At 40.4% G+C, this 24,016-nt stretch overlaps 3 protein-coding genes across 4 annotated transcripts in view; 1 reads left to right on the top strand and 2 right to left on the bottom strand.

Moving 5' to 3' along the window:
* Positions 1–9: 9 nt before the first annotated feature.
* synm (synemin, intermediate filament protein) lies at positions 10–6,736 on the bottom strand. The gene is made up of 4 exons (XM_072385781.1): positions 5,829–6,736; positions 4,940–5,064; positions 3,869–3,951; positions 10–3,712 (listed from the first exon to the last, which is right to left on the bottom strand). Exons 1-4 carry the CDS (start codon positions 6,627–6,629, stop codon positions 1,725–1,727), a joined length of 2,997 nt encoding a protein of 998 aa, XP_072241882.1. The 5' UTR covers positions 6,630–6,736; the 3' UTR covers positions 10–1,724.
* Positions 6,737–7,338: 602 nt separating this feature from the next.
* Positions 7,339–8,724, top strand: pgpep1l (pyroglutamyl-peptidase I like). Its single transcript, XM_072385129.1, has 5 exons — positions 7,339–7,494; positions 7,562–7,614; positions 7,692–7,808; positions 8,208–8,434; positions 8,505–8,724. Exons 1-5 carry the CDS (start codon positions 7,464–7,466, stop codon positions 8,722–8,724), a joined length of 648 nt encoding a protein of 215 aa, XP_072241230.1. The 5' UTR covers positions 7,339–7,463.
* A 55-nt stretch (positions 8,725–8,779) lies between these two features.
* The window catches only part of igf1ra (insulin-like growth factor 1a receptor), a 72,488-nt gene continuing 57,251 nt past the window's right edge, over positions 8,780–24,016 (bottom strand). For both annotated transcript variants that reach the window (XM_072385778.1, XM_072385779.1), the window contains exons 11-21: positions 23,238–23,518; positions 22,986–23,128; positions 22,289–22,454; positions 22,103–22,205; positions 21,823–21,893; positions 21,505–21,734; positions 20,766–20,870; positions 19,917–20,076; positions 19,549–19,678; positions 17,679–17,813; positions 8,780–14,446 (exon numbers count right to left, since the gene is read on the bottom strand). In XM_072385778.1, the coding sequence (XP_072241879.1) occupies positions 13,921–14,446; positions 17,679–17,813; positions 19,549–19,678; positions 19,917–20,076; positions 20,766–20,870; positions 21,505–21,734; positions 21,823–21,893; positions 22,103–22,205; positions 22,289–22,454; positions 22,986–23,128; positions 23,238–23,518 (2,050 nt within the window). In that variant the 3' untranslated portion in view covers positions 8,780–13,920. The remainder of the gene's footprint in view (positions 14,447–17,678; positions 17,814–19,548; positions 19,679–19,916; positions 20,077–20,765; positions 20,871–21,504; positions 21,735–21,822; positions 21,894–22,102; positions 22,206–22,288; positions 22,455–22,985; positions 23,129–23,237; positions 23,519–24,016) is intronic.

The raw sequence follows: 24,016 nt of genomic DNA, 5'->3' as shown, positions 1-24,016 counted from the left end.
ATGCTAATATTTTTGTCAATTTTCAACTGAGAGCTGGAAGAAATGTCAACTATAGCAAATGTGTCATTTATTAAGACAAAAGTCATCAAAACCAGGACTGTCTTTCTGTTAATTCCACATCATTAGGTTTTCCATATGCTGATGTTTCTTTATGCAGAGAAACGGCACACAGCATCTAGAAGACACTTTGTACACATGCACAGTAACCTGACAAATATTACCGATGGAGAGATCATGTAAGTGCACTGACTGTGTTCGCATGTGAGAAAATGTGTGGAAACTTGGTATGTCTGGGCACTTAAACGCATCAAATCTTTCTAAATAAAGTTTTTTTTTCTACTTATTTCTTATTGAAGCATAGCTTTCATGCAAAACATTGTACATTTCTTTATTTGACAACATAATATCAAAAAGCCCATCTGAAAAGACATTGCTCAGTGCAGCGTAAATTCAACAGCCAAGCAAACAAAATGTTGAAGAAATATAACCAGACTGTAATCTTAGTGTTCCATTTCTACCTGTGCAACAAGACACAACAAACTGTAGTGAACACTCAGTGGCGCTAAGCTGATGATCCTAAAATAGTGAGAGTCGTAAATACACTCTTAGGTCAGAGCAAAGTTGAATCCTTCAGGCCAGCACAGGTGGAGAAGTAAAAGGTGCCGTACACAGCATTCATCAACACCAGATGTGACTGTATTTTCATTAGTGGTGCATCTTTTTTAATGAAATAGGATTATCCTAGTTTTAATTTTTGATTAATTAATTATTATTCTTTGCAGTACATTCCATCATTTTGATTTCCAATCACATGTTCAGACCAGAAATTTCACTCTTAAGCATCAAAACCAACATATTGCAGTGGTAAATGCCACGTGAACATACAGTTTTAACATACATGTTTCTCACTGTTTGGACTGATTATGTTGGTTTAACAAGGGACAAATCGTTTTTTTTTTCTCTCCAAATTATTCAAAATGTAAAGCAGGCTATTAGCTGTCGGCAAAGCCAAGTAATCAGAAAATGCCAAACATGGTAAGTTATTTTACACCCACTTTTTTATGCCATGTTGACTTAGGACATTTTTTTTCATTCACTCCCACTATAAAAGTCTGCAGCTACAGGCTTAACTATGTTCTGTAAATGTTAGTGTCTTCTTAAAATAAAGCAGTCAATTTTATAAAGGTACTCGAGAAATAAGAACAAATGAAAGCCCCAGTCTTCAGCTAATAACTAGAAGGATCTTGTGCTGGTCTGCGTTAAATTAAATGTTCATCTCAATATTATGGCAAATGAAGTGATGACTGAGTTGACTCTGCGCTGGAAACTGCAGAATAGGCTGTTTAAGGTCCACAGAACTGGTTAGTATAAAAATAGAAATCTAAAGAGAATAAACAGAGCTACTTGAAGATAAACTGCCTGTCAAACACGTGGATGCAGCACACATCAGTATCCCCTACTATAAGCTGCTTCTGTATCTAGATGTTTAAATCCTAACTTCACCGAGTTCATATTAGTGTTGAGTGTTTTGTAATCACACAGCTGCAAGGTTAACAAAAATTCTGTCTCTAGTCATTTTTAATTAACTGAATCATTAGCACTGTAAAAGATCACACCAAAATCATTTCGATGTTTTTGTTTGCTGAAATTACAGCATGCGTACAGAGTCTGCAACCGATGTAAAACCCACGTGTGGCAGCTGCTTCAGTCGAATGATTTCTTTGTCAGTCATCTGTAGGGCTTTCAAGGACAAGTGTCGCAACTCTTTTTTCGTGGGAAATCTTCACTGGTGTTTCCGAGGTTGCTTCAACATGACTGCCCTGTACGTCCATCTTAAAGGTGAAGGACTTCTCTGTTGGGCCCAGTTCATAGTGTTTCTCAATGATTTCAGATGCGGATTCTCTTTTGTTACTGAAGCCCTCATCATGAGCAACTTCTTCTTTGGAAACTCTGATACTGTACCCTCCTCCTGCCCCTCCTTGGAAGGCTTTCTCAACCCCCACATTGGAAGACCTGAGAGCTGCCATGATCTGCTCTTCAGAAATATCATCTCCTGCCTCCAGCAGCCCAGAGTCTTCCAGGGTCTGAGAGACATTCAGCTCTGCAACTATAGTCATGGTTCCATTATCACTTGACTGTTCCACTTTTTTGACAGCTACATTCTGTGGACTTTCATAGCTCATTTTTGTGAGGAAAGCCAACTCCTCCTTCAGTGGACCTGACACCGAGCTCTGTAGCTTCTCTAGAGCTCCCTTCAGCTGCTCTTTGGGCTCCAAAGCGTCCTCTCTCAGGTACTCAAGTACTGATTCTTGGACGACTGGCGAGACACGAACCTCTTCTTCCATAATGCACTCTGGAAAACTCTCTTTAACAAACAAGTGATCTCCAGACTTCTGCTTGTATTCATCACTTTCCTCTACAGTCACTCTTCTCTGGGGAGGACTTTCGTCTAGATAATACCTCTCATCTGACAGGTCATCTACAACGCCATAATGGCCATATGACATTATTCCTCCACCATCCTCAGCCTCAGAAAGGTTGTCATCTGGTGTAGACACAAAATACTCATTAGACTCGTGGTCATGGGAGAAAAGTGGAGAGCCGCTCTCTCTAGAAACCTCCTGGACTTGCACAAATCCACCACTGAACTGATCTGTGCTTCTTAAAGAAGACTTCACTGTGTCGCCATCACCCCTCTCTTGTCGAGTGCTATGAGAGACATTTTCTAGCTCCTCAATTTGGAAGTATGTTGAGGGCTCATAAAAACTAGATCTGCTCTCCTGCTCAACCTCGGGCTCCTCATCACTTTGAGACTCTATTGGTTCCTCAATGATTTCGACATTTACAGACTTATTTTGAAGGCTTTCTCCCCCTTGAAGGCTGCTGAGCAGATTCTTGATCATGTTTCCTGTTGCTGTATCTTCTATGTCTTCCAGCGATACCTTCTTCATTCCCTGGCCCAGGAATTCATCCAGGGCAGAGTCCTGAAAAACATCCAGCTCTTCCTCCACTTTGGATTCCAGCACAATCTGGGTCTTAGTCGTGCCGTCCTCCTGCTCACTTTTCTCCACGTGATATGTGATCTTTGAGTCTCCCGATGAACATACTTTAGCTTCTAAACCTGCTGGTTTTATTACGGACTCAATGATCTCTTCTACAGATACAGAGTCTAATACCTTTTTCTCAGTTGGCCTTATTGTAGACTCTACTCTGTCTTCAAACTCGTTATGAGCGCTACCTTTCTCTCTCTCATCTGACACATGCCATTTGCTTTCTGCCTCTGTTTTCGTGCTTAGGCTCATCTTTGGGGGTGAAACCACTCTCACTGATTTGGTTTCAGCAGCACTACTGATGCGGCTCTGTTGAGACACCTGTTTGAGTCTAACAGTCTCGTCTGTTGCCGTTTTCTGCACATTTTGACTCCTTTGGTTTTCTCTCTGGCCTATTTGTTTATCTTTGGTTGGGGTAGCAAGGGCAGAAGAGGCAACCCGAGCTTTGTTGAATGAAATCATATCTCTTCTGGATGCTGGACTCTGATAGCGAGCCCTCCCTTCAACTGAGATGGGTATGACTCTGGAGGGACTTATGGACCCAGAGGGGGGCACGGGGGATCTTCTCAGGTTTATCGGTGATGGGTACCTGATATCCATACGTTGTCTGGTGGTTAAGGTGGAAGCTCTGGGATTGTAGGGTTGGGCGGGCATCTTTATATCTAAAGCAGAGAAGTAAAAAAAATGAATCTATGCATTAACAAATATTTTCTAAGAGTAAGTATTCTCATTTATCCTGACACAAGGTAGACATGCAAGATTTTTGAGTGATCATCTTATAAATGAAAATAAGCAGTATATGCATTTCAATACAGTACCTATTATTCTCTCCCTCTGCTGATGCTGATTCACCCTCCTATGAGCGTCTTGCAGACTAACCCTTTCTCCTTCCAGTAGAGCCCTGAACAGAGACAAGCAAAAGCATTTCTGAGAACAAAGGCAAATGAGTCAGGATATTCCTCCATGTAAGCCATCAATTTTCACACGGTTAGCAAATAAAATCAAATACCTCACAGGATGGTGCACATCATTCAGTTCTGCCATTTCAACCCTCGCAAACTAAACTCAACAATAATTCACTTAAACAGCTCACCCTTCCTTGGCCATGCTTCAACAGACAAACCAAAGGGCCTTAAAAAAGAACAACCTCTCCGGAGAGTGCTTTCTAAAAGACTGACCTAAAAATATCGACTACAATGTGGGGCTGTCCAAACTCTTCCCTATAAATCCCACGACAAAAGCTGACTCGTGATGCTTACAAAAACACATGCCACCGCTACGGTTCCAAGCAAGTCCAAAATAAACCAGATGTGCCACGGGAGAGTCCATATAGAGTCACGCTGGAGTAGATTGTCCTCTAAAGAATTTTCCTGGGAATTGACAGAACATAAATTTGGTGTTCTTTAACAATTCTTTGTGATGCAGCTATTTTTGTGACCATGAAGATGACACGCGTGAAAAAAGATGCGTCGCATATAATTACTCCTGCTTTGTAAACACAAGCCGCGCAGACCAGCAGTATGAAAGACGTGTGAAATATGTTTACTGTTCAAAAATCTAAAAGTTAGCTTCTCTTTCATTTGATCTTACTGAAGGAAGATTTCTCCATTTAAAGCACTTAGTGCCATTAGGAAGCAAGCCACTGATTTCCTCTGACGTGAAGTGATTAAATCTTTTATTCAATTTGTAACTTCAGGAAGTGGAAGGCTAGTTCAGCAGGTAATCTGTTCTTGAAAAAGAGGGCAGTACATCTGATCAAACGAGCATGGAAAATACTAAATTACCTCTTTTGGGACCCGTGAACATAGAACAGTCATTTTTGTCAACCCCTTTTCCAACCTAGAAGAGTCCAAGTGTTGCGCGGAAGATGAAACAAATAGGGTCATCACCTGTAAGCAGCCACCTCCATGCCCAGGTCCATCTTCACCTGGAGAAGGTGCTGGTGGTCTCTCATCTTCTCTGCCATAGCATCAGCCATCATGTTCCTTTCATGCTCCAGCTGCTCAATAATCATCTGGAGAGAATTTTTAATTTTTTTTTTAAAGCAAGCCGTCACAGTTAACATTTTATTCATCATTTGTTTTTCTTAGCCGTACCGTTTCATTGGAAATACTGAAACTTTGACATTCAGTTGTTTTTCATTTTTCATTCTTACATCAACAACTGAGGTTTTGGTTTTGTGGTTTTGAAGGAAGTCCTGAGAGTGTGTGGCCATTACAGTCATTTAGAACTGACCAGCCTGCCTGGGGCTCCATCTTTAGGAGGCTAATAAGGATTTGTCCGTCTGGCAGCTAATTGGTTTAAGTGCCAGGAGTAACCTAGCGACTGTGAAGTACTTGGGGAAACAGACAACTGAATCCAAATGTTGCATTTAAGATTTGTGATTTCAGCAGATATGGGAACTTGAACTTATAATTATAAAAGGCATTAAATACTGACAAGAATTTACTCATTTGAGATTCACTAGAGTAAGCGGCATGGTGAATAGCCTGGATTGTGATGATCCACTATAATAACCTTGAAAACGATGATGCAGGCCTACAAATCAGACTCATCTATAATTTATTAGTAGCAGCCATTGACAGCTGCAGCTTTCATCGCCTTTAAGGACAGTGGGTGTGGCAGGAGGGAGAGGCAGCTTCTGCTCTCTCCCAAAGTGGGGAACTGTTCTGTGTCATTTTGATCAAATGTTTTTCTAAGGGTTCTTAAAATTGTCCAACAAATGGTTTAAATCGTTAATCTGGGTTTTCCACTCCCCTGTAATGGACTCGTCCTTACCTGGTATTCACTTAAATCCACGCGGAATTTTTCCTGCATGTGCATCAGTTGCTCCTCGAGATGCATTTGAATCTTACTCTGTTTTTCCGACTCTGTGTGCAGTTTGCCCAACTCGGAGGCATACAGCATCCTCTCCTTCTGAAGATCACTCAGCCTCGCCTGGTCATCTTTAATCGACTGCTCCATGTCCTCCACCTTCTGCTGGTACATTTCAAATGTCTCTATCCATCCCTCAGACAGACCTCGGGCGTACTCCTGCACCTCTTCCACGGAGACCACCGGCGGCCCGCGGTAAGTTTGCGTGATGATGGGCACCACCCGGGACTCCACCTGATGCCGGAGGTGGTGCATCTCACGCCCGTGTGCGTCTTCTAAGCATTTGTACTCGTTCTCTAGTTGAAAAAGCCGCTGTTGGAGTTCAGTATTGATTTTGTGAGCTTGCTGAAGCTCCTTCTCGCAGCCTCTGATCTCACCGCTGATGTCCCTGCACACCACGGTCTGCTCGCTGCACACAGACTGGACCGTCTGCAACTCTCGCCATAGCTTCTCCTTCTCCATCTCAGCCTGGGACTTCTCAAACGACAGCTGTCTCACCATTTTCCGCAGATCCTGCACCTCAGCTTTGCATTTCCGCTCCCATTCCGCTGTCCTCCTCACCTGTCTCATCTTATTTATCTCTGTAATAAGATGCGCATTTTCTTGCTCCAGCTGGTTCGTTCTGGACAGATACTGGGCGAGTCTGCTATTGAGCTCCTGCAGCTGCTGTTTCTCGCTGTCAAAAGTTCTCTTGAAAGGAAGCATTTTGGCAAGTAAGAATAAAAAAGTAAAAAAAAAAACTATGACCTCGCGTGTTTATTTATCGCATGGATTGTCCCGGTATCATTTGCTTGTCCGTCTGCGGGCACAACTGTGATATAAATTGCGAACAGTGCCCTTTGACAAGTGCAGGAGGAGGAGGGCGGGTCCTGCATGCATCACACAGGAGCGGCCCAGGAGCGGCCCTGTCCCTGGCAGATGTTATGCTGCATTTAAGGGTTGTCAGAAATATTACAATTCTCAACTCGCAACAGTCATGTTTATATGGATACATTTTCCTTTAAACCGATTCAATTCAATCGAATTACTGAAAATAATCTAAGCATATATTTAATTAGCATACATGCTGAAAAGCATTAAATTCGAGTCTATTCCAGCTGTTATTGTGCGAGAGGCAGGGTACACCCTGAACAGGTCGCCAGTCCGTCGCAGGGTCAACACTTTAATTGTTTAAATATATGCGACTGTATCACGTTTTATCCACTAGCTGAACTTGTATAGATGCAAGGACATTATGAGTAAATGAGTGTCAAAGCGGCGGAAATGCAACGTGATTTGATCGTCAGTCAATCGGTTTATATATTGTAAATGAGCTTCAGTGATGATTTCTGAAGTAGATGTCGCAATTTACCAGGTACACTTTATTGCATCACTTGTAATGTGACAATGTAATGTGACAATGTTACATTGCGACTGTAATGTTTGAGAAGAGCTCCCCCAAGCGGGCAGAAAACGAGTTACAAGTTCTAAAATAAGACGCACACCATTTCATATACCAATGTTCGAGCTGTTTCTACTGTGCTGACTGCAAGCTGAACGATGAATGAAAGGGAAGCTGTTGTCGTTACAGGTAAAGCAAGTATTTGCTATTGACCATAAAAAACAATGTTTTTGTTTATTATGAATGTTCCATTAAGGTTTCGGACCGTTCAGACAGTTCTTTGTGAACCCCAGCTGGAAAGCGGCCCAGGTATTGTTAAGATACGCACTTTGGTTTGTGCTTTTAGTTCCCTGCTAGATGTATCTTATCACTGAGAGGTATTACAGGCGTTAAAGTTGGTCGGACTTGGAGAGAGGATCGACGTCCACATCAAAGAGGTACCAGTGAGTTACGTTCGAACCCGGCAAATAATTACTGAACTCTGGCAAAGTCTTAAACCAAAGGTAAGAATAAAGTATTAACACTTACTGTAAAACTACTGCATCACCCCACAGCGTGTCCAATATATACATTTTTTAATTGCATGTTAATGTTTAGTTGATGGCTGAGGTGTAAAGCACAACAAAAACAAAGAACCCTTTATCAAACATAATGATAATAAGGAAAAAAATTACAACAAAAACATGTCATCGAGTTGGTTTTATAAATAGCTTTGCTTTATGTTGTGTCTTGCTCATTGGGGACATCACAATGTAAGTCTAAAGTATCAAGAGTATGGCCTGAGCATCAACTTGTGGCTACCGTTGATTACAGTAGAGATTTCATGTGCTGAAACACTCAACACACACACAACTTTACAGTGCACAATGAGAAACGATGTGCTTGTGTGCATGTCCTCCTAGTTTGTTGTTCATCTGGGCATTGCAAGAGGTTCCAGCGTTGTCATTTTGGTGCAAACTGGGAAGAACAACAGATACAGAGACAGAGATGTGTGTGGACTCTGCCCTGAAAGTCAGTGCTGCATCGAAGGCGGGCCAGAGAAACTGGACTCTGTCGTTAACATGAGGGCTGTGTCAAAGCACGTCAAACGAGTAGAGGTGGATGTGATTTATTCGAGAGATGCTGGCAGGTAAGTAACTGTTTCTGCACTGTAGTAACAAACACAAACGAGATGTCAATGCCATCTGTGTTCTTTTCAGATACCTTTGTGATTTTGCATATTACTGCTCACTTTATCATGGTCAGCGGAGAGCCGCTTTAATCCACATACCTTCATCGGGCAGCCTTGCATCAGCTGACAGACTGGTTCCCCTTCTGCAGGCCCTCATTCTCACAATGCTCCAACAGCTGGAGGACTCCAAACAGCACGAAGAGCGACACGCTGTAGACACGCCTGTAGACACCATATCACTGATATGAGAAATAAACTGCAACACGCAAGAAAATAAACAGATGACGCAATCCCTAGTTCTCTTTTATTTATTTATTCCAAAAAATCTGAACAAAAGTAAAATACAAGAAATTCTCAGATACACGTTTGGAGATGGCATGTCAAAAATACACCATCTCAGCTATAGGTGTGAAAAAACTTTGAGGCCTCAGATACAGAGATTGAAAGAAGACAGTCTCATGAAATTCTTCTGATTTACTTCCCCGATTAATTTATGAACACACAGATTTTTTTTGCAAAAGCATCATAATAAGATTATAGTAGTAGACCAAGGCCCCACAGAAGGTGTAGGAATGCAAATCACGAAAACAGAGACATAATAATAATGAACCTCAAACCTATTATTGCAGGCGAATGCATGGATGCATCCTCCATTAACCTGACATTTGCATGAAGAGCATTTCTTAAAGAATTAAAATGATGATGACTAAACTGAGTATAGCGATGGTATGTTTATGCTGGAAGTCTAAGATAATGCAAAAGAGTTGAAGCTGTAAACTATTAACTTTTTCTAAAAGTGTTGTTTACTTGTTACCGTGACTACCCGTAATCTACACAACATCCCTGTCATGTGTCTGTGTGTTTATTGTAACAGCTGTAGTTTTGACAGGTTTGTGACCTAATGGTAACTAGTAGTTCACCTCACAGCAGATCAATGTCTACTCTCAGAACTGAAAAGCTGAAATATGTCACGATACATCCAATCTGGAGAAATATAAATACACAGATATGTCAACTTCTCAAACTGTTGGCTTGTCAGTGGTGATTTCTATACCAATGTGATATTCAGCAGCAATCAGACTGTTTTAAACAAAAGATTATCCACCCTCATTGATTTAGAAGACCCTTGGCTGAGCACCCGAATTTCACGAGTTAACCCGAGTTAACTTTTTTTATTGCTTCAGGATATCAATTTCATTGCAAATTATTTTTTTTATTTTTATTTTTTCAGCCAGTCCATCAACCCTGGCAACAAGACAACGCTAACCACCAAGAGTAAAAATAAAAAATACAGCTGAGGTTTTACAAGAGGCTTTGAGATGTACCTCGCCACATTTTTTGGTGATGATATAGGATCCACCGAGAAAGGACTGAACCGACATCATTGTTTTGAGTAGCAGAACAACAGGTATGGAGAAATTACTACAGACTGACTAAAAACACCCCAAAAATTGTCTTTAAGAGAGCCAGGTAGACAACAGGAAATTGGGCAGAAACATCATGCTGGGTAGAATACAGTAAAAGTTTTTCTTTCCTTTTTTTTTGTCTACTTCTTTGACTCAGACAGTGAAATCAATTTCATCTTAAAGTAGGAGCATGTGCGTATTGGGGGAGGGTTGCGGCTTGCTCCGTGGTGTTTTTGTGTAGGAACTACAGAGCCATCCTCATTACATTCACAGCACTCATCCTCACACATAACTGAATGTAATAGTGAATGCAGTCTGTTTGCTTGGAATAATCTAAAGGTGTGAAATGGGATGTTGGCTTCAAGTAAATGGCATATCATCTATTTGTTTATTTTATTTCTTGGAGGTGAATAATACATTTCCCTTCTTAAATATTCCCATGTTATCTTCTAGACCTCTCTATAAATGCTTTGTTTTGAGGAGTTAAGGTTGTGACAAAATGTTGGGAGTCTGTGGAGATGGAATGTTTGATGTTAAGCTCATATGCGTTACTGCATTGGCTTTTTACAATTCAATTGAAATACAGTGTAGGTTGATGTATTTAAGTTAATTGTGTCACATAAATATTCAATATTATTTGACAGTGCCCTTACAGACAACACTGTGCTGAGGGTTTGCAGCTATCGTTTAGAAACTCTGTGTTATTTGTCTGATCACCAAGGTGAAACGCTTTTTGTAAAACCACTACGCTTTATATTCATGGGTTAAACTCACAACTCTTTCATTCCATCTCCTGTCCGCTCTGAGGTTTATGTAGAGCCCTGTGTGGTCTGTCCAGGCAAGGTCTTTGTTAAAACTGATGAGAGTAAGGTGTATTTGATTTCGATGCACACAAATGTGTTTAAAAAGCGTGAGGTAGATATATGTCTGAAGGGAAAAAAATAAAAAAAGCTTTAAGTCCCCCAGTCATGACACCACGGACAAAGCATACAAAAAAAAAAATCCAACTTTATACTGAATCATGGGGCATTTATACAGTGATTTATACTGATATCACAAAAGGAAAATAAAAAAATAAATAAATAAACACTCCAACAGAAAAAGAGTCGAGGAAAAGAGGGAAAAAAAAAATCACCAGGCAACATGAGGAGAAATCCTTCAAAACACTTTCAATATTCAGCCACTATAAGACCTTTTTCATTCATGACATTGAAACTTGTTCCCTTCCCTGGACCTTAACCCATCCTGTATTTGGTTTTCAGAGGTGATGATTATGTCGATAAACAATCAGTTTTAAAAATCTCACTTTGAAGAAGTCACATTAGCAGAAGCGGTGGCATTGTGCTTGAAAGAAGGGAAAAAAGGAGCAGATTCTAAATGCTTAAAAGATGCTCGGCATAATTAAGGCAAACAAGACAACCCAATTAGCCCTATATATCGATGAAGAGGCATGAAATAGATGGGTAAAAAAAAAAAACCAACAGATCTGGTATTAAAGTATTCATCTTGTATATTTGAAGTAATCCTGACTTAGGAGGCACTAGGGAGACTGATACAGTTTGCTATAAAGGTCAGCAGAGGGAAGGAGTGAGGGCACTGTTATACTTAATAAAACAGGAGAGGGGAGGGACAGGAGGGACCTTAAAGGTGAGGCAAATACAAGATGATATGAGAATGTGTGGAGAAAGCAAAGCCTTTACTTTAACCTGAGATTGAGTCGCACCTAGAGGGCAATGCTAGACGCAGTGCTAGACAACACAAGTACAAAAAAGGGTGCAGAAAGTACACGCTCACACATTGAGCTAAGGTGTCCATTCCAAATAATAATTATAATAATAATAATATTAATAATAATATAGACATCCACAAAACAAAAACAGAAGGAAACATTTAATAAAAATAAAAGGCAATAAATGAAATGTAGTGTTACTGAAAAACTTTTAGGGAAAGACTGTTTTATTTAAAACTTTTAAACAGAACTAAAGGATATTAAAATGGACTGTGGTGGAGACAATGAAATACCAAACCTGAAGGAGATATACATACATACGTATATATATATATATATATATATATATATATATATACATATATACATATATATATATATATAAAATCTCCAATAGAGAAAAATAATAAAAATAGCAGCTTTGTTTATACAGACATAGAGGCAAACATTTTTAACCATAAAAAGGTTTTTAAAAAAGTGACAAAATCAATGTGTATAAAAATGATCCTGCAGTCAAAAATGAAACTGTAAGACCTTTTATAAGTGTTTGAAATGCGATGACTATAGAAGAGACCTCCTCTGCCTTAAAAATTGTCTCAAGGCTACTAAAATCTGATTTTAACAGCTTCTCGTTTGATGTCGCAGCGTATTTGGTGCCATTGAATATGTATCATACACAAAACGCACGCTCACAAAAATTATTTAAGGAAGTTAAAGTTGGCATGGGGGGCGAGTGGTACTGCCAAATTAAGTGTGAGATTCAGGATGCTTTTTTTTTTAAAAAATGTAAAAAGCTAAGACGGACTGAGGCTGTGATTCAGAGTTTCCTGACTCAAAGTGACGCAGGGAACAGTTGTGTGAGCTCGGGTCTGCTTGGATGTGGGGCGTGGAGCAAAGTTTTAATGAGCCTATTCTCAGTTAATTGTTTGGTATGCAAATCGTCACGCAGTAGAGAAAAAGAGATTCCACTTAGGATGAAGCAGAGATTTGTCAGGGAAGACTGAAAATGTGCGTACTTCTTTTTTGTATCACAGAAAAAAAATGATCTGATTGTCAAATCTGTCGCAGATTAATTTCATTGGCCGGTTGTTTCAACTCTAAAAAATAAATGCCTTACGAATGCAGTTATTCATACTACCCCACGGTTACGTTTAAGTTGTTTAAGTAGATTTTATTACCTGTCAGCTGACACTTTTTGTGTTTAATTTAAAGCATGTACACAGTACACAGACAACTCGTGCCTTATATCACAAAAATGGACTTTTAGGAGTTATTGTATTATTAGTGTAAAGGTTACTTGCCTAACAATAGTTTGTTTTTCCTTAATAATCTCAGAACACATACAATTAAGTTGTCTTCTGTTTGTTTCAATGTTGACTTCTCCGTGGCCATATTCCCTAGAAACTTGTGCATTTCTCTTAAAAAATTTGTTCCACCCCCTCTGCAGATATGGCATATTCTGGTAAAACTTGTAGATGTAAAGGCGTGCAAACACACATTCACTTGCTCCAACAGCAGATACTAAGCGAGACGTCTGTAAAACACCAAATAACTTTGGTATTATTGCACAGACTTAACACAACTCTGAATCACACCCTTCAACACAAAGGGATAACTTTAAGAAACTGAAGAAAAAGCTTGATTTGGCAATAGTTTGGCAGATATAAAATAGGCCCTCTACCATTTTGACCCTCACCTGACAGGATCTGATGGAAATATCAAATGAAACATCAATCTTAGTACAACCTTTCTAATTGAGGCATCCTCACACAATGTGAACCAGTCTGCTCGTGGAAAGAAAGTCATTTTGATGGAAAGTCCTGATAGAAATGGATCTATACCATGTTGTGGAGAGAATGGTGTGTTTGTATAAATACACACTCAAATATCCATCACATCCTCTCTAAAATCTTCAGGAAAAAAAGTGCTCTTCTGTTGGTTTTGCTGGCAGATATGCTATAATTCTTTTTCTTAAAGTTCATGTGTAAGTCTGTAGGTCAAGATAAAAAGCCTGTGTTTTTCTTCTTGAAGAAGCTGTATGAAAGAAAGGTTGAAATACAGGCTTTGTAGGAAGGAGTGCCCCGGTGTGTCTGAGCCACCATACTCCAAATGCCTCAGCAGGTTTCTGTGCTGTTTTACAGTCCGTAGAGTTTGTGTTTGACCTTTTAGGAGTGGAGAGACTATCTACTGGCACACAGTAGGACAAAGTAGTTTTTTTTGTTTTTTTTACCTCATCCATCCCTCCTTAAGAGACTGAGAAAGGTTTTTAGTTACCCTGTGTGAGAGGAAAAGGAGGGGCTGGACTGATATCAGCAGGCCGATGACTGGGGCAGTGGTAACGCCCGTTCGTTCTTTCTGCCCCCATTCATATGTGCATAGGGTTGCAACTCATCAAAATTAGGCCGTAGCACCACCACAGGCCCGTTGGCCGAAACATGTCCTGAGTGCTTGTCCAAGGCTTGTCCTGGGGACAACATAGCTGAGGCTACTTGGCCCAGGGTTGAGGGAGACACAGGTCCTAGTAATGGAGTCCTGGGGCCTTGCATGGGGGATAACTGCTGCGTAGGAGGAGGTGACGTGCCTCCTATACACCCAGACGAGGGAACGACAGCAGCAGACGGCTGCCTTGTGGATACAGAGTCCAGTGGAATATTCTCCATGTTTTCTACCTCCATATCCAGCTCCTCTGTGTCCGGCGGCTTGTTTTCCTCACTGTAGAAGAAACTCATTTCCCTGAAGTTTGGATCCAATTCTTCTTTGATGCTGCTGATGATCTCCAGGAAGGACGGACGCATCTTAGGGTTATACTGCCAGCACATCCTCATCAGCTCAAACCTGAAAGCGACACACACACACACAAAGGCATTCTAATTTAAAGTACAATACAATATTTGCAAACATGTTTCATACATGTATGTACTTTAGATTCCAGCGTATTGAATTTATCTTAAAGGAACCCTTTTGCAATGAGAGAAATACTTCACAGCCAGTGCGAACAAGAGGAATTTTGGTGTTTAAGCACTGCGTGATGACATGTTGGCCCTGTCAAATTTTTGGAGGTATAAGCAATTCCCAAGTCCTCCCAGCAGGTGGCAGGAGAAACTCATATTTATGCCCTTTCTCTGATTTTTCTGACACTATAACCCAATTCACTTTGTATATTGATCTTGAAAGAGAGCCATGTACAGTTAGTATATTAATAGTACTAAGTAAACTACAATATGTGCTTCAGCCACATAAACAGGGTTAGCATTCCATTTAATATCCCCGTTAGTGGGTGTCAATGTAAAAAAAGGCAGAATAAAATTACTTGTAAATTCCTGCTTTTATTGTTCTAATTTGAATGATTTCAAGTTTGTTGGCAGGTCGGCGAACGTGTCCCCATGCCCAATAAACTGTTCCAATTTAGATCCAATGACAATGTGGACAAAGATTAAATGCATGGACAGGTATTCCAAACTTGCCGCAGAGACTTTTAGTGGCAGAGAGTGAGTTTGAGAATTGTTTTTATAGCCACTTCAATTGGTTTGAAATTTGAATGTTTACGTACCACTTTACAACATGTACAGTTAGATCAGTAATGTAGCGCGTACTCAACAAAGCAGTAAATCATACTTAAGGTTACTGTGCCAGGCCAGAAACCAAGCTCTGAGAATGTCAAAACAACATCATAAATAGAGAGAATTATTACAGTTTTGTGTGGCGCTGCACCACACACCGCAACTTCAATTATACACAAACAAGCTAAGAATACTCTCTAAGGCCCGCTGACATAAACACCTCAGCCATCTCAGCTGTTTTTGCTGCTCCTTCTGACTTTTTTCCTTTACCCCCCCCCCACATTCTTCACCACTCCTGCAGCTTCTCTCCACTCAGAGGAATTATGGCCAGAACTTGCCTAAGCATGTGTTTCAGACTCTGTAAAGTGGGTGACACTTTTTTTTTTTTTTTAATAATCAGAATTTCGGGAAGTGCCTCAAAGTTTACAGGCAGATCTTAAAACTAACGCAGCATGAAAAGATGTACAAAGTTTGGAGTTTTGCCGCCACACTGCAGTAACCTGTCTGCACAGTTAACACAGTTCACCCACTTTATGTTGCTATGCACAACACTTGTTGATGCGAATATAGAAAACAGTGCAGTAAATTCTGACTCCTTGTCAGCATCCTGCTAATCATGGCATACATGACACATGTTGTTGCCCTAAATTGACTTACATTTGACTTGTCAAGCTTGTAATGTATAAAAGCAAACGGTGCTGTGTTAAAATGGTCACGCTTGTTCTTCAGCTGACATGACGACACCTCCTCAGTATTAAAAGCCAACCTTTCTTACACTTGTGTGTGTTGTGCCTCAACTCTCGTGATTTTTTCCATTTCAGTGTTCTCTTACCTGCTTACATCAAGACATTCTATTATAATATAACCGATAAACAAATATGGCTTTACATACTAATAATCAATGACTGAGTTAGAAAGATGGCACCTTGCTTCTGCTCTCCAATTGCTATTTATATATATATATATATTAATTATTTTTCAATCAAGTATGACAGTGAGAAAAGTCACTTCATCTGGTTTTAAATTTCAGATGCAAATCAAGTAACACTACTAAGGCAGATTTTGAACATTAAATGGTGACCGTCACAAGCAGATATTGTGTTGTGATAGTGTTAAAATAAAAAGATATTTTTTAAAAAAGGAAAAAATTGTAATGGGTCAAACAGCCAAAAATTTTACTGAAGAGATGTGCCAAAAACCTTCATAGAATCAGAAACAGACACCATTTCTGGCCAAGTGTTAGTGCAGAGCAGTTTCCAAACTTCTGTGTTAAATGCTCAATAAACATGACTGGGAACTTTTGCAATGCAGCCAGTCAATCTCCACCAAAAGTCATTTCCCCTGTATGTACAAACCTTGATGTATAATAGCACTGCAAGTGATACAGCGCATTCTATAGTAGAAAAAAAAAAGTGATGAATATGATCAGTGTCTGCTTTTTTTTTTTCATCAAACCCTGCAAGAGAGAACTTTTGTCTGTGGGGAAACTCTAGAGAGAAACATGGGAAACCTGATCAATGACCCTCAGCTACCTGAGATGTGCAAGGAGGAGACATTCAAAGCTGTCCAAATATGACTCATCCCTCTGTTTGTTATCCCACCCCTTCCTCTTCTTCTATCTCTCTATTCACTCTTTGTATGGATGTCTGGCTTCACTACACTTCAGCAGTCTTCTGGAAATCTCCATTAAGTCACTACAACACAGACGACCATCAGCAGCAGCAGCCCGACTCCCCTGTGCGCTGCTCAATGATCAGGAGGCTAAGCCCCCACTCCACCACCACTACATCTGTAACACAATCCACACACTCCTGTAATCAGGACAAAACAGGCAGGTTGCCATGGAAACCAGAAGTTTGTGTCTGAACAACATTCAGCCCTATTTTTTTTTTTTGTTCTACTCGGGCTCTTTCTAAGGTGAGGTCAGCCATAGAGAGTGGGAGGGGAGAACACAGAATGCTTTCTTATTGAGGTCAGAGAAGGAGAGTAGAAATACTGTACATGTATGCAGCTCTACATGCCAACAAGCAGGCTGTGCTGCTTGTCTAACAGCCAGGAGTGCTTCATTAATGAATTATAAATAAATGTAACAATTGTTTCCCCATCGATGCCTAGACACCTTCTCCCTCCTCATGCCCATCCTCCATGACAGGAATGAGGAGCATCTTTCACACGCGGGTTGTGGCATCCCTTCTATGGGCAGATGCTGATGGCTGAGCAGGCTTCTCACTTCCAGCTGACCAATGAAGCCATGTCGTCAATGAACTACATTTAACCGGTGACGTTAATGTCAGCCCTCATTTTGGCTCTTCCTTAGCGTACACACACAATATCCCTTACACTTAAAAATCCAGCTGAAAATAGATGCCAGGCAAAATATTAATGGGACAGGGACAGTGTCAGCAGAGGATAGAACAGTACATTTCTTAAGGGTGTTAAAACATAAGGACGGGAGTTTTTGAATTGGATGTATTAGGTCATTATTGATCAAATAGAAAAAGACTTACAGCATGTCAGGGCAGTTGTCAGGTTTGTCCAAGAGTCCTCCCTCCATGACAAAGCGCAGTACTTGTTCATTAGACATGCCCTGGTATGGCTGTTCTGCTAAGGTGGCAATCTCCCACAACACGACTCCAAATGACCTGCAGCAATAGTGAAAAAAATTGAATCCATTTCTTTTTAGTGTCACTTATTTTAAGTGCTGTACCAGAAAAAGCCTAAATCGTCAATGAGTATCATCAGTAAGCACATGGTTTATTTCTATGTCTGTGTGTCTGTGCATCTTATTATCAGAAAATGCAGCTCCCAGCTGTTTAAAGCTTTTGTATTAGTCTGTTAGTTTTGCAGAAAAAAAAATCTTGTCTATGCAGTTTAAACTTGCATTAGATTTGAAAATAATTACAGCACAGGTGCAAAGTTCAGCTTTAAGTTATTTTTTCCCCACACAAATGCTCAAGAGGATTACAGCTGCTTTAAACATTACAGATTTAAATTTCCTCAGTTTCTAGGCCATAGAAACACTCAGCACAGGAGAAAACAGATCTAACATGGGTTGTCTACTTATCTGTACATGGATTCAAGATGCTAACACTATATAAGAGTACCCCAGTGAGCACAATTTGGGTTTCACCTTAATCCCATTTGTTGTTGAAAACTAGATGTCTGTACATTTAACACCTCTTAATGCGTTCTTTTCAACCAGCTTAAATGAGGTTGTGCTTTCAACATGAGCCTTTCCAGGACATCGTAATGTGAGCAAAGTATGAAATAGCCATTATAGCAGTAATGGCTATTTCATTATTTACTGACGTTATGTTCAGCATTGAGAGGCTGACAGCACCACATTAACCTGACCTTCCTCCAATCTTAACTGTGAAGATTGTGTTTATTCATGGACCTCAAAACAGCTACGGCTGTGGTCAGAGTTTTGTTTCTCTTACTGACTATCCCAGCCAATGATTTCAATGAGAATTTTCAATTAATGTTAAACCAATTCTGAATTTCCTCGCTGAAAAATGCTTGCTGAGACCACTTAATGAACTGAAATGGCCTTTTGTTGTGTTTGTCATGCAAGAATTTACTTAATTCTTAATGTATACATGTAAGAAAGCTACAAGAGAAGCTTGATTATAAACTATTTACAATAAATAACACTTCTGTTCAACCTTACACTACCTTCCAATCACATTAGTAATAAACTATTCAAGAAAAAAAGACTAGTCAGTTCACTTATAGGCAGCCTAATCACAACACTGTATAAAAATGGATGAAACAGTTATGTGCAGACGGGATTCTTCCTGATCAACAACACCAAAGTCACCGATTCATGAAGCCCAGAATGGGGTTGTCTCACACTAAACTGCTGTAAAACATCAAAGAGGATATAGTACACAAGATGTGGAGGTGGGTTTGTGCTGGCACTGCAACCTCTCATTTGTGAACATCTGGATCAGTTTAAACCCACTCTTAGGGACAAACCCATGGGACACTTTGAGTTGGGAAACAAAAACTTGCAGGGGAGCTTGTAAACATTCAGACTAGCTACAGTAGGGGAATTTTTTTTTTTAAAAACAGGAATTTCCAAAGAACTAGCTATGGCAGCTAATATTGTTTTGGAAATACTCGCTGTCATGGCAGGAAGCGCATGTTTAAACAGTAGAGTAAAAGTCTTATAAAGAACTGTAAACTGTAACTATAAAACCTGGTCGTGAAGGGATCTGTGGGGGGGGGGGGGTTTCACAGTTTTGTGAACTATTTTAAGAGTAACCTCATGCACAGACACAAAATATGCAGGCAGTTCAAGGCCCCTGGACCGGAGCAGGTTCATACAAGTTTAATGCAGGCTTGCAAATGTGTGAAGGTTAAGTGTTCTCATACCAAACATCAGACATTGTGGTGAACACGCCATCTTTCAGTGACTCAGGAGACATCCAGCGAACAGGCAGCAGACCCTTTCCTCCTTTTCGGTAGTAATCCGTCTCATAAATGTCTCTGGTCATGCCGAAATCTGAAGAAGAAATTAAAACAATAGTTAGGAAAACCACTGAGTATCACTCACTCTGTCCATGAGATGAAGCTCCTCAGAGCTCATCCATAGCCCTCCTGTACTCTCTTCCCTCTGTCCATCTACATTAAAAGACTCCACTGCCTCAAGGATTTACTGAAATCCAAACATATATTTTCACAGCCATCAGCCAACAGGTTCAGCATTGAGAGGCTGAAGGCATCGCATTAAACCGACCTACCTCCAATCTTCACAGTGAAGTCCTCTGCAACCATGCAGTTCCTGGCAGCCAGGTCTCTGTGAACAAATTTGTTGGCATTTAGGTAGGCCATACCGTCGGCGATTTCCCCTGCCATCTGGATCATCTTTTTGAGTGGGGGTAGGACCTGGCTGGTGGTGTTCTGTGGCACAGCAAGAGGAGATGAGGAGAGAAGATGAAGGTTGTGAACAACACAGTCTTCATATCATGTCTGTCTGCTGTTGCACACTATTGGGCACAGTTAAAAAAAGAACACCTGGTGGAACAACTCACAAATGATCAAGAAGTGATGCAAAAACGTTTGGGGAAACACATGCTGAACAGGGAAGAAACAGGGAAGGGGCCTTGTTTATTTCAGCAAGACAATGTTAAACCACAGTTTGCAGAAGCATTACATTACACATTACACACTAAAATAGCCAGCATGCAGACCACACCTCTCAATGCTAAAACGTTTTTGAACTTTAAGAAATAAAATATACAACAACGTAAAGCTCGAGCTGTTCAGCAACTGAAATTACAAATTAATTGAGAAATTGAAAATAATTTACTCTCAAAACTATAGCAATAGTTTTGCACAAAAGTCTTTTTAAAGAAGCAATGCAACAAAGCTAACAAGCCCCCAACCATAGTTAATTTAAACATGCTGCTAACATAAAATTCAACTGATCATATCATTTCCACAACCAGTAAAAACTAAATAAATATATGTTGTCTTTGTACCACTTCAAATTAAATATAATATTTAAAAGCTCTGTCAAATCATTGCCCCTGATTTTCTGTTACATTCCACACAGTGCCAAGCTGTCTGTGTGAGGAAGAGTTGCTTACTTCTTTGCGCATGGAGCGCAGGTGGCTCTTGAGATCTCCCCGGGTCATCAGCTCCATAATCACCAAGGTTGGCTGTCCCTGAGAGACCACACCCAGCAGCCGCACCTACATGAACAACAGCAGTAAAGGTCAGCTGCAACATTCTAAAGCTGTGTGTCACAACAAGACTGCACATCTACAGTAAGGAGGTTTTCTTTACATAGGAAAAGACAGAATATTCAAACAGGAAGGCAGCCTGTTTAAACCACAGTCATTTTAGTGGGGTAAACTAATGAGCACACTAGGTTACAGGCAAAAAAAAAAAAAAAAACTGCTCATATTTTCCATCATGTATTTGTATTGAAACCTTTGAGCTTTAACTTGCTATGAACTGAATGTTTGAGTTTCAGAAGCCAAACTCGATGGAAAGGATGTCAGAGCAGCTTTGTAAAAGGAAATCTTGAACATCACTTTAATGCACTTAATGAGGCTGCGACCACACTGATGTGAGAACATAAAGAATCTCCAAGACGCTGCTCCCTGCCTCAAGCTGTACAGTGCACTGAATGCCCAAAGTCCTCAAGACTTCTATTTCTCTACATCTATGCAGATTTATTAGAAAATGATGATAATTGAAGGCCCTGTCTCATTACTGGATTCATTAGAAAAGCCTTGTTTATTTATAGCCATATGCTGATGAACTATCTGTTCTCTCATTCAGAGTGCTAATGGCAATCATTTTATGATGTGTCCATCTTACCACATGGTGACAGTTGAACTCCTTCATGACCGATGCCTCATTCAAAAACTCAATCCGCTCCCTCATGCTGGCGGATTCATTGACCGTCTTGATGGCTACTCGTGTCTCTGGTTCATCCTTGATGACACCCTTTGCGATGCCTTCATACACCATGCCAAAGGAGCCCTGACCCAACTCCTTGTGCATTGTGATCTTCTCTCTGGCCACCTCCCACTCATCCGGAGTGTACACTGGCACAGCAAGAGACAGCAGCTTAATACCACATACTCAAACAAAACTATAATGGTGGAAAATGAAGAAGGTATTTGACAATCTTACTCTCAGTAGCACTGATGTACTCTGGGTTGACAGAAGCATAAAGGACTCCATTCCCAAGTCTGTTGCTGTTCCTGTACACACAAACGCAGCTCAGTGAGCCGACTGACAGCTCTGAATTTGGATGCGATATTCAATTCTCAATAGGAAGTCTACTCTTTCCCATAGGGGAATGTTAATGAAAACTGCTATTAACTCTAATTAACATCACACTGATCATTAAGCTTCATGAGCGTAACTTAATCAGGATACGTGGAGGCTGCGCGTTCACAGAAACACTTGCCTCTTTTTGTTGATGAAGAAGAGAATGGCAGTGAGGCTGGCAATGAATAGCATCACAATGAGGGGAATTATGATGACCAAGTAGAATGTAACGCCATCATCTCCTGTCAGGGTTACAGGAAAAATTAATCAGCGATAACTCAGGGAGTTTTAACATTAAACTTTTCAATGAGAGGTCTGGCTTTACTTTTACGTGGAGGCACATAGAAGGAGATGCTCTCTGTCCAGGAGCCATTTCCTGCCAAAGATGTGGCGCGCACACGAGCAGAGTAGTTTCCCGAGCTCAAGTTGGTCAGGCGAGCTCCTTTGTACTCACGGTACTGGTGCCGCGACACACATCCAAGTTTTTCAGGCTGAGGGAAAAGAAATGCATGCTAAATTATTTTTGAAGATGTTTAAGACTTTTAATGGCTCCTTCAACTCAACTAAGAATACACTTTGCTTAGCATTGTTTAACAGGCATTGCCAATTAATATGCAGTGTTTGACATTAAAATCTTTTTTTTTTTTTTTTTAAACACACACACACACACACACACACATATATATATATATATATATATATATATATATATGTATGTATGTATCTGCTTTATATAAAAGGCTACCATTAAATCTGAGCTTCAGTTAAGGCTATATGAGCATAAACGTTTGTACCTAATCAAGTGCCACAACATACAATTTACACAAGTTTGGTGAGGAAAATGAAGTCTTCACTGAACAGAACACTGAAGACTGAACTTGTCAATAATGGAGGATAAGTAGATATCAAACATACCAGGCATAAGTGATTGTGACAATCTGTCTATTATCTGTGAATAACTAAATTATTAACATCTTTAAGCATGTTTTAATAGAAACAATGTTATACCCTTCGTGGCTCACCTCAGTCCCAAGACGGTACTTGATCTCATACATCAGGATAACCCCATTGGGCATTGTGGGTTCTTGCCAGTGCAGCAAAACACAGCCCTCGACCTTATCACTCCTCTCAAAGACAACCTTTCCAGGGATATCATCTGCCTTTGCTAGAGAATGGACACAACCACAATATTATAGGGAACTTGTCTTTGTAATCTTATGAAAAGAGTTACAATGCACTGCAACACATTTTCATAATTTCATCTCATTTCTCACCTGCAGGTTTGGTCCTGGAAAAGACAAAAGCTCCAGCGCTGCAGCGGCCCACCACCTTATTGCAGGCATGGATATCAATACGGTAGACAGTGAAAGGCCGCAGGCTGGGGATCTCTAAGTATTCTGTGAAACTCTTGTCCTCCAAGAAGGGATACTCTATGACAGGAGGAATGCCATCTGTACTGTTGTCTCCTGGGCCAAGAGAAGTGTTCCCCCGGTCACCCTCCTGAAACAAAGTGTTGTTTGCAACACCAAAAAGGTCTCTGCGCCGACGGTCTGGTCTGAAATACAGATACACAGAGTTATAAAACTATCTATAAATATAAATACATTTTTTTTTTGTATGTTAACTTGTGTGTATGCACACGCCATGTCTCCAGATGTTGTGAAGCACTCCCAGTGGTGCTGTGTCGAAAAATGAGGTCAGACGAATCATTGCAAAGTGGACAGACATAGAGAGGCAGCAAAAAAAAAACACCTTATCATTTCTTTCCACATCGAAAATGAAAGAAAAAACAAACAACGTGAAGCTGTTTTTCAACTTATTCCGATCAACAATTCAAGAGTGTGTAAGACAGATACACTACAAAAGCTCCAAACCCAAATTGTTCTATCATCATAACCGGTCCTCAGCTGTCAAACACATGGCTTTGGGGTGAATGGACACTTGGTATCAGAATTGAGATGATAAGCTACAGAGGCTTCTGGAGCTACACATCGTCATTACAGGTGGTGACAGCTGTGAATGCAGCACCAGCAGCCACACTTGAAACAAAACA

This window comes from Leuresthes tenuis, unplaced genomic scaffold, assembly GCF_036924035.1.
Source record: "Leuresthes tenuis unplaced genomic scaffold, fLeuTen1.0.hap1 SCAF_5, whole genome shotgun sequence".
In the NCBI taxonomy this organism is placed as follows: Eukaryota; Metazoa; Chordata; class Actinopteri; order Atheriniformes; family Atherinopsidae; genus Leuresthes; species Leuresthes tenuis.
Note: the sequence above shows the minus strand (reverse complement) of the source record. Positions and strands in the feature narration are given on the sequence as shown.

Excerpts from the sequence above, each read along its gene's own strand:
- synm (XM_072385781.1), bottom strand. The coding sequence starts at position 6,629 with ATGCTTCCTTTCAAGAGAACTTTTGACAGCGAGAAACAGCAGCTGCAG. Across the intron at positions 5,065-5,828 it reads TGGATTTAAGTGAATACCAG|ATGATTATTGAGCAGCTGGA; the intron begins GTAAGGACGAGT and ends AATTCTCTCCAG. Across the intron at positions 3,713-3,868 it reads GCAGAGGGAGAGAATAATAG|ATATAAAGATGCCCGCCCAA; the intron begins GTACTGTATTGA and ends TCTCTGCTTTAG.
- pgpep1l (XM_072385129.1), top strand. The coding sequence starts at position 7,464 with ATGAATGAAAGGGAAGCTGTTGTCGTTACAG. Across the intron at positions 7,495-7,561 it reads GGAAGCTGTTGTCGTTACAG|GTTTCGGACCGTTCAGACAG; the intron begins GTAAAGCAAGTA and ends TGTTCCATTAAG. Across the intron at positions 7,809-8,207 it reads GGCAAAGTCTTAAACCAAAG|TTTGTTGTTCATCTGGGCAT; the intron begins GTAAGAATAAAG and ends ATGTCCTCCTAG.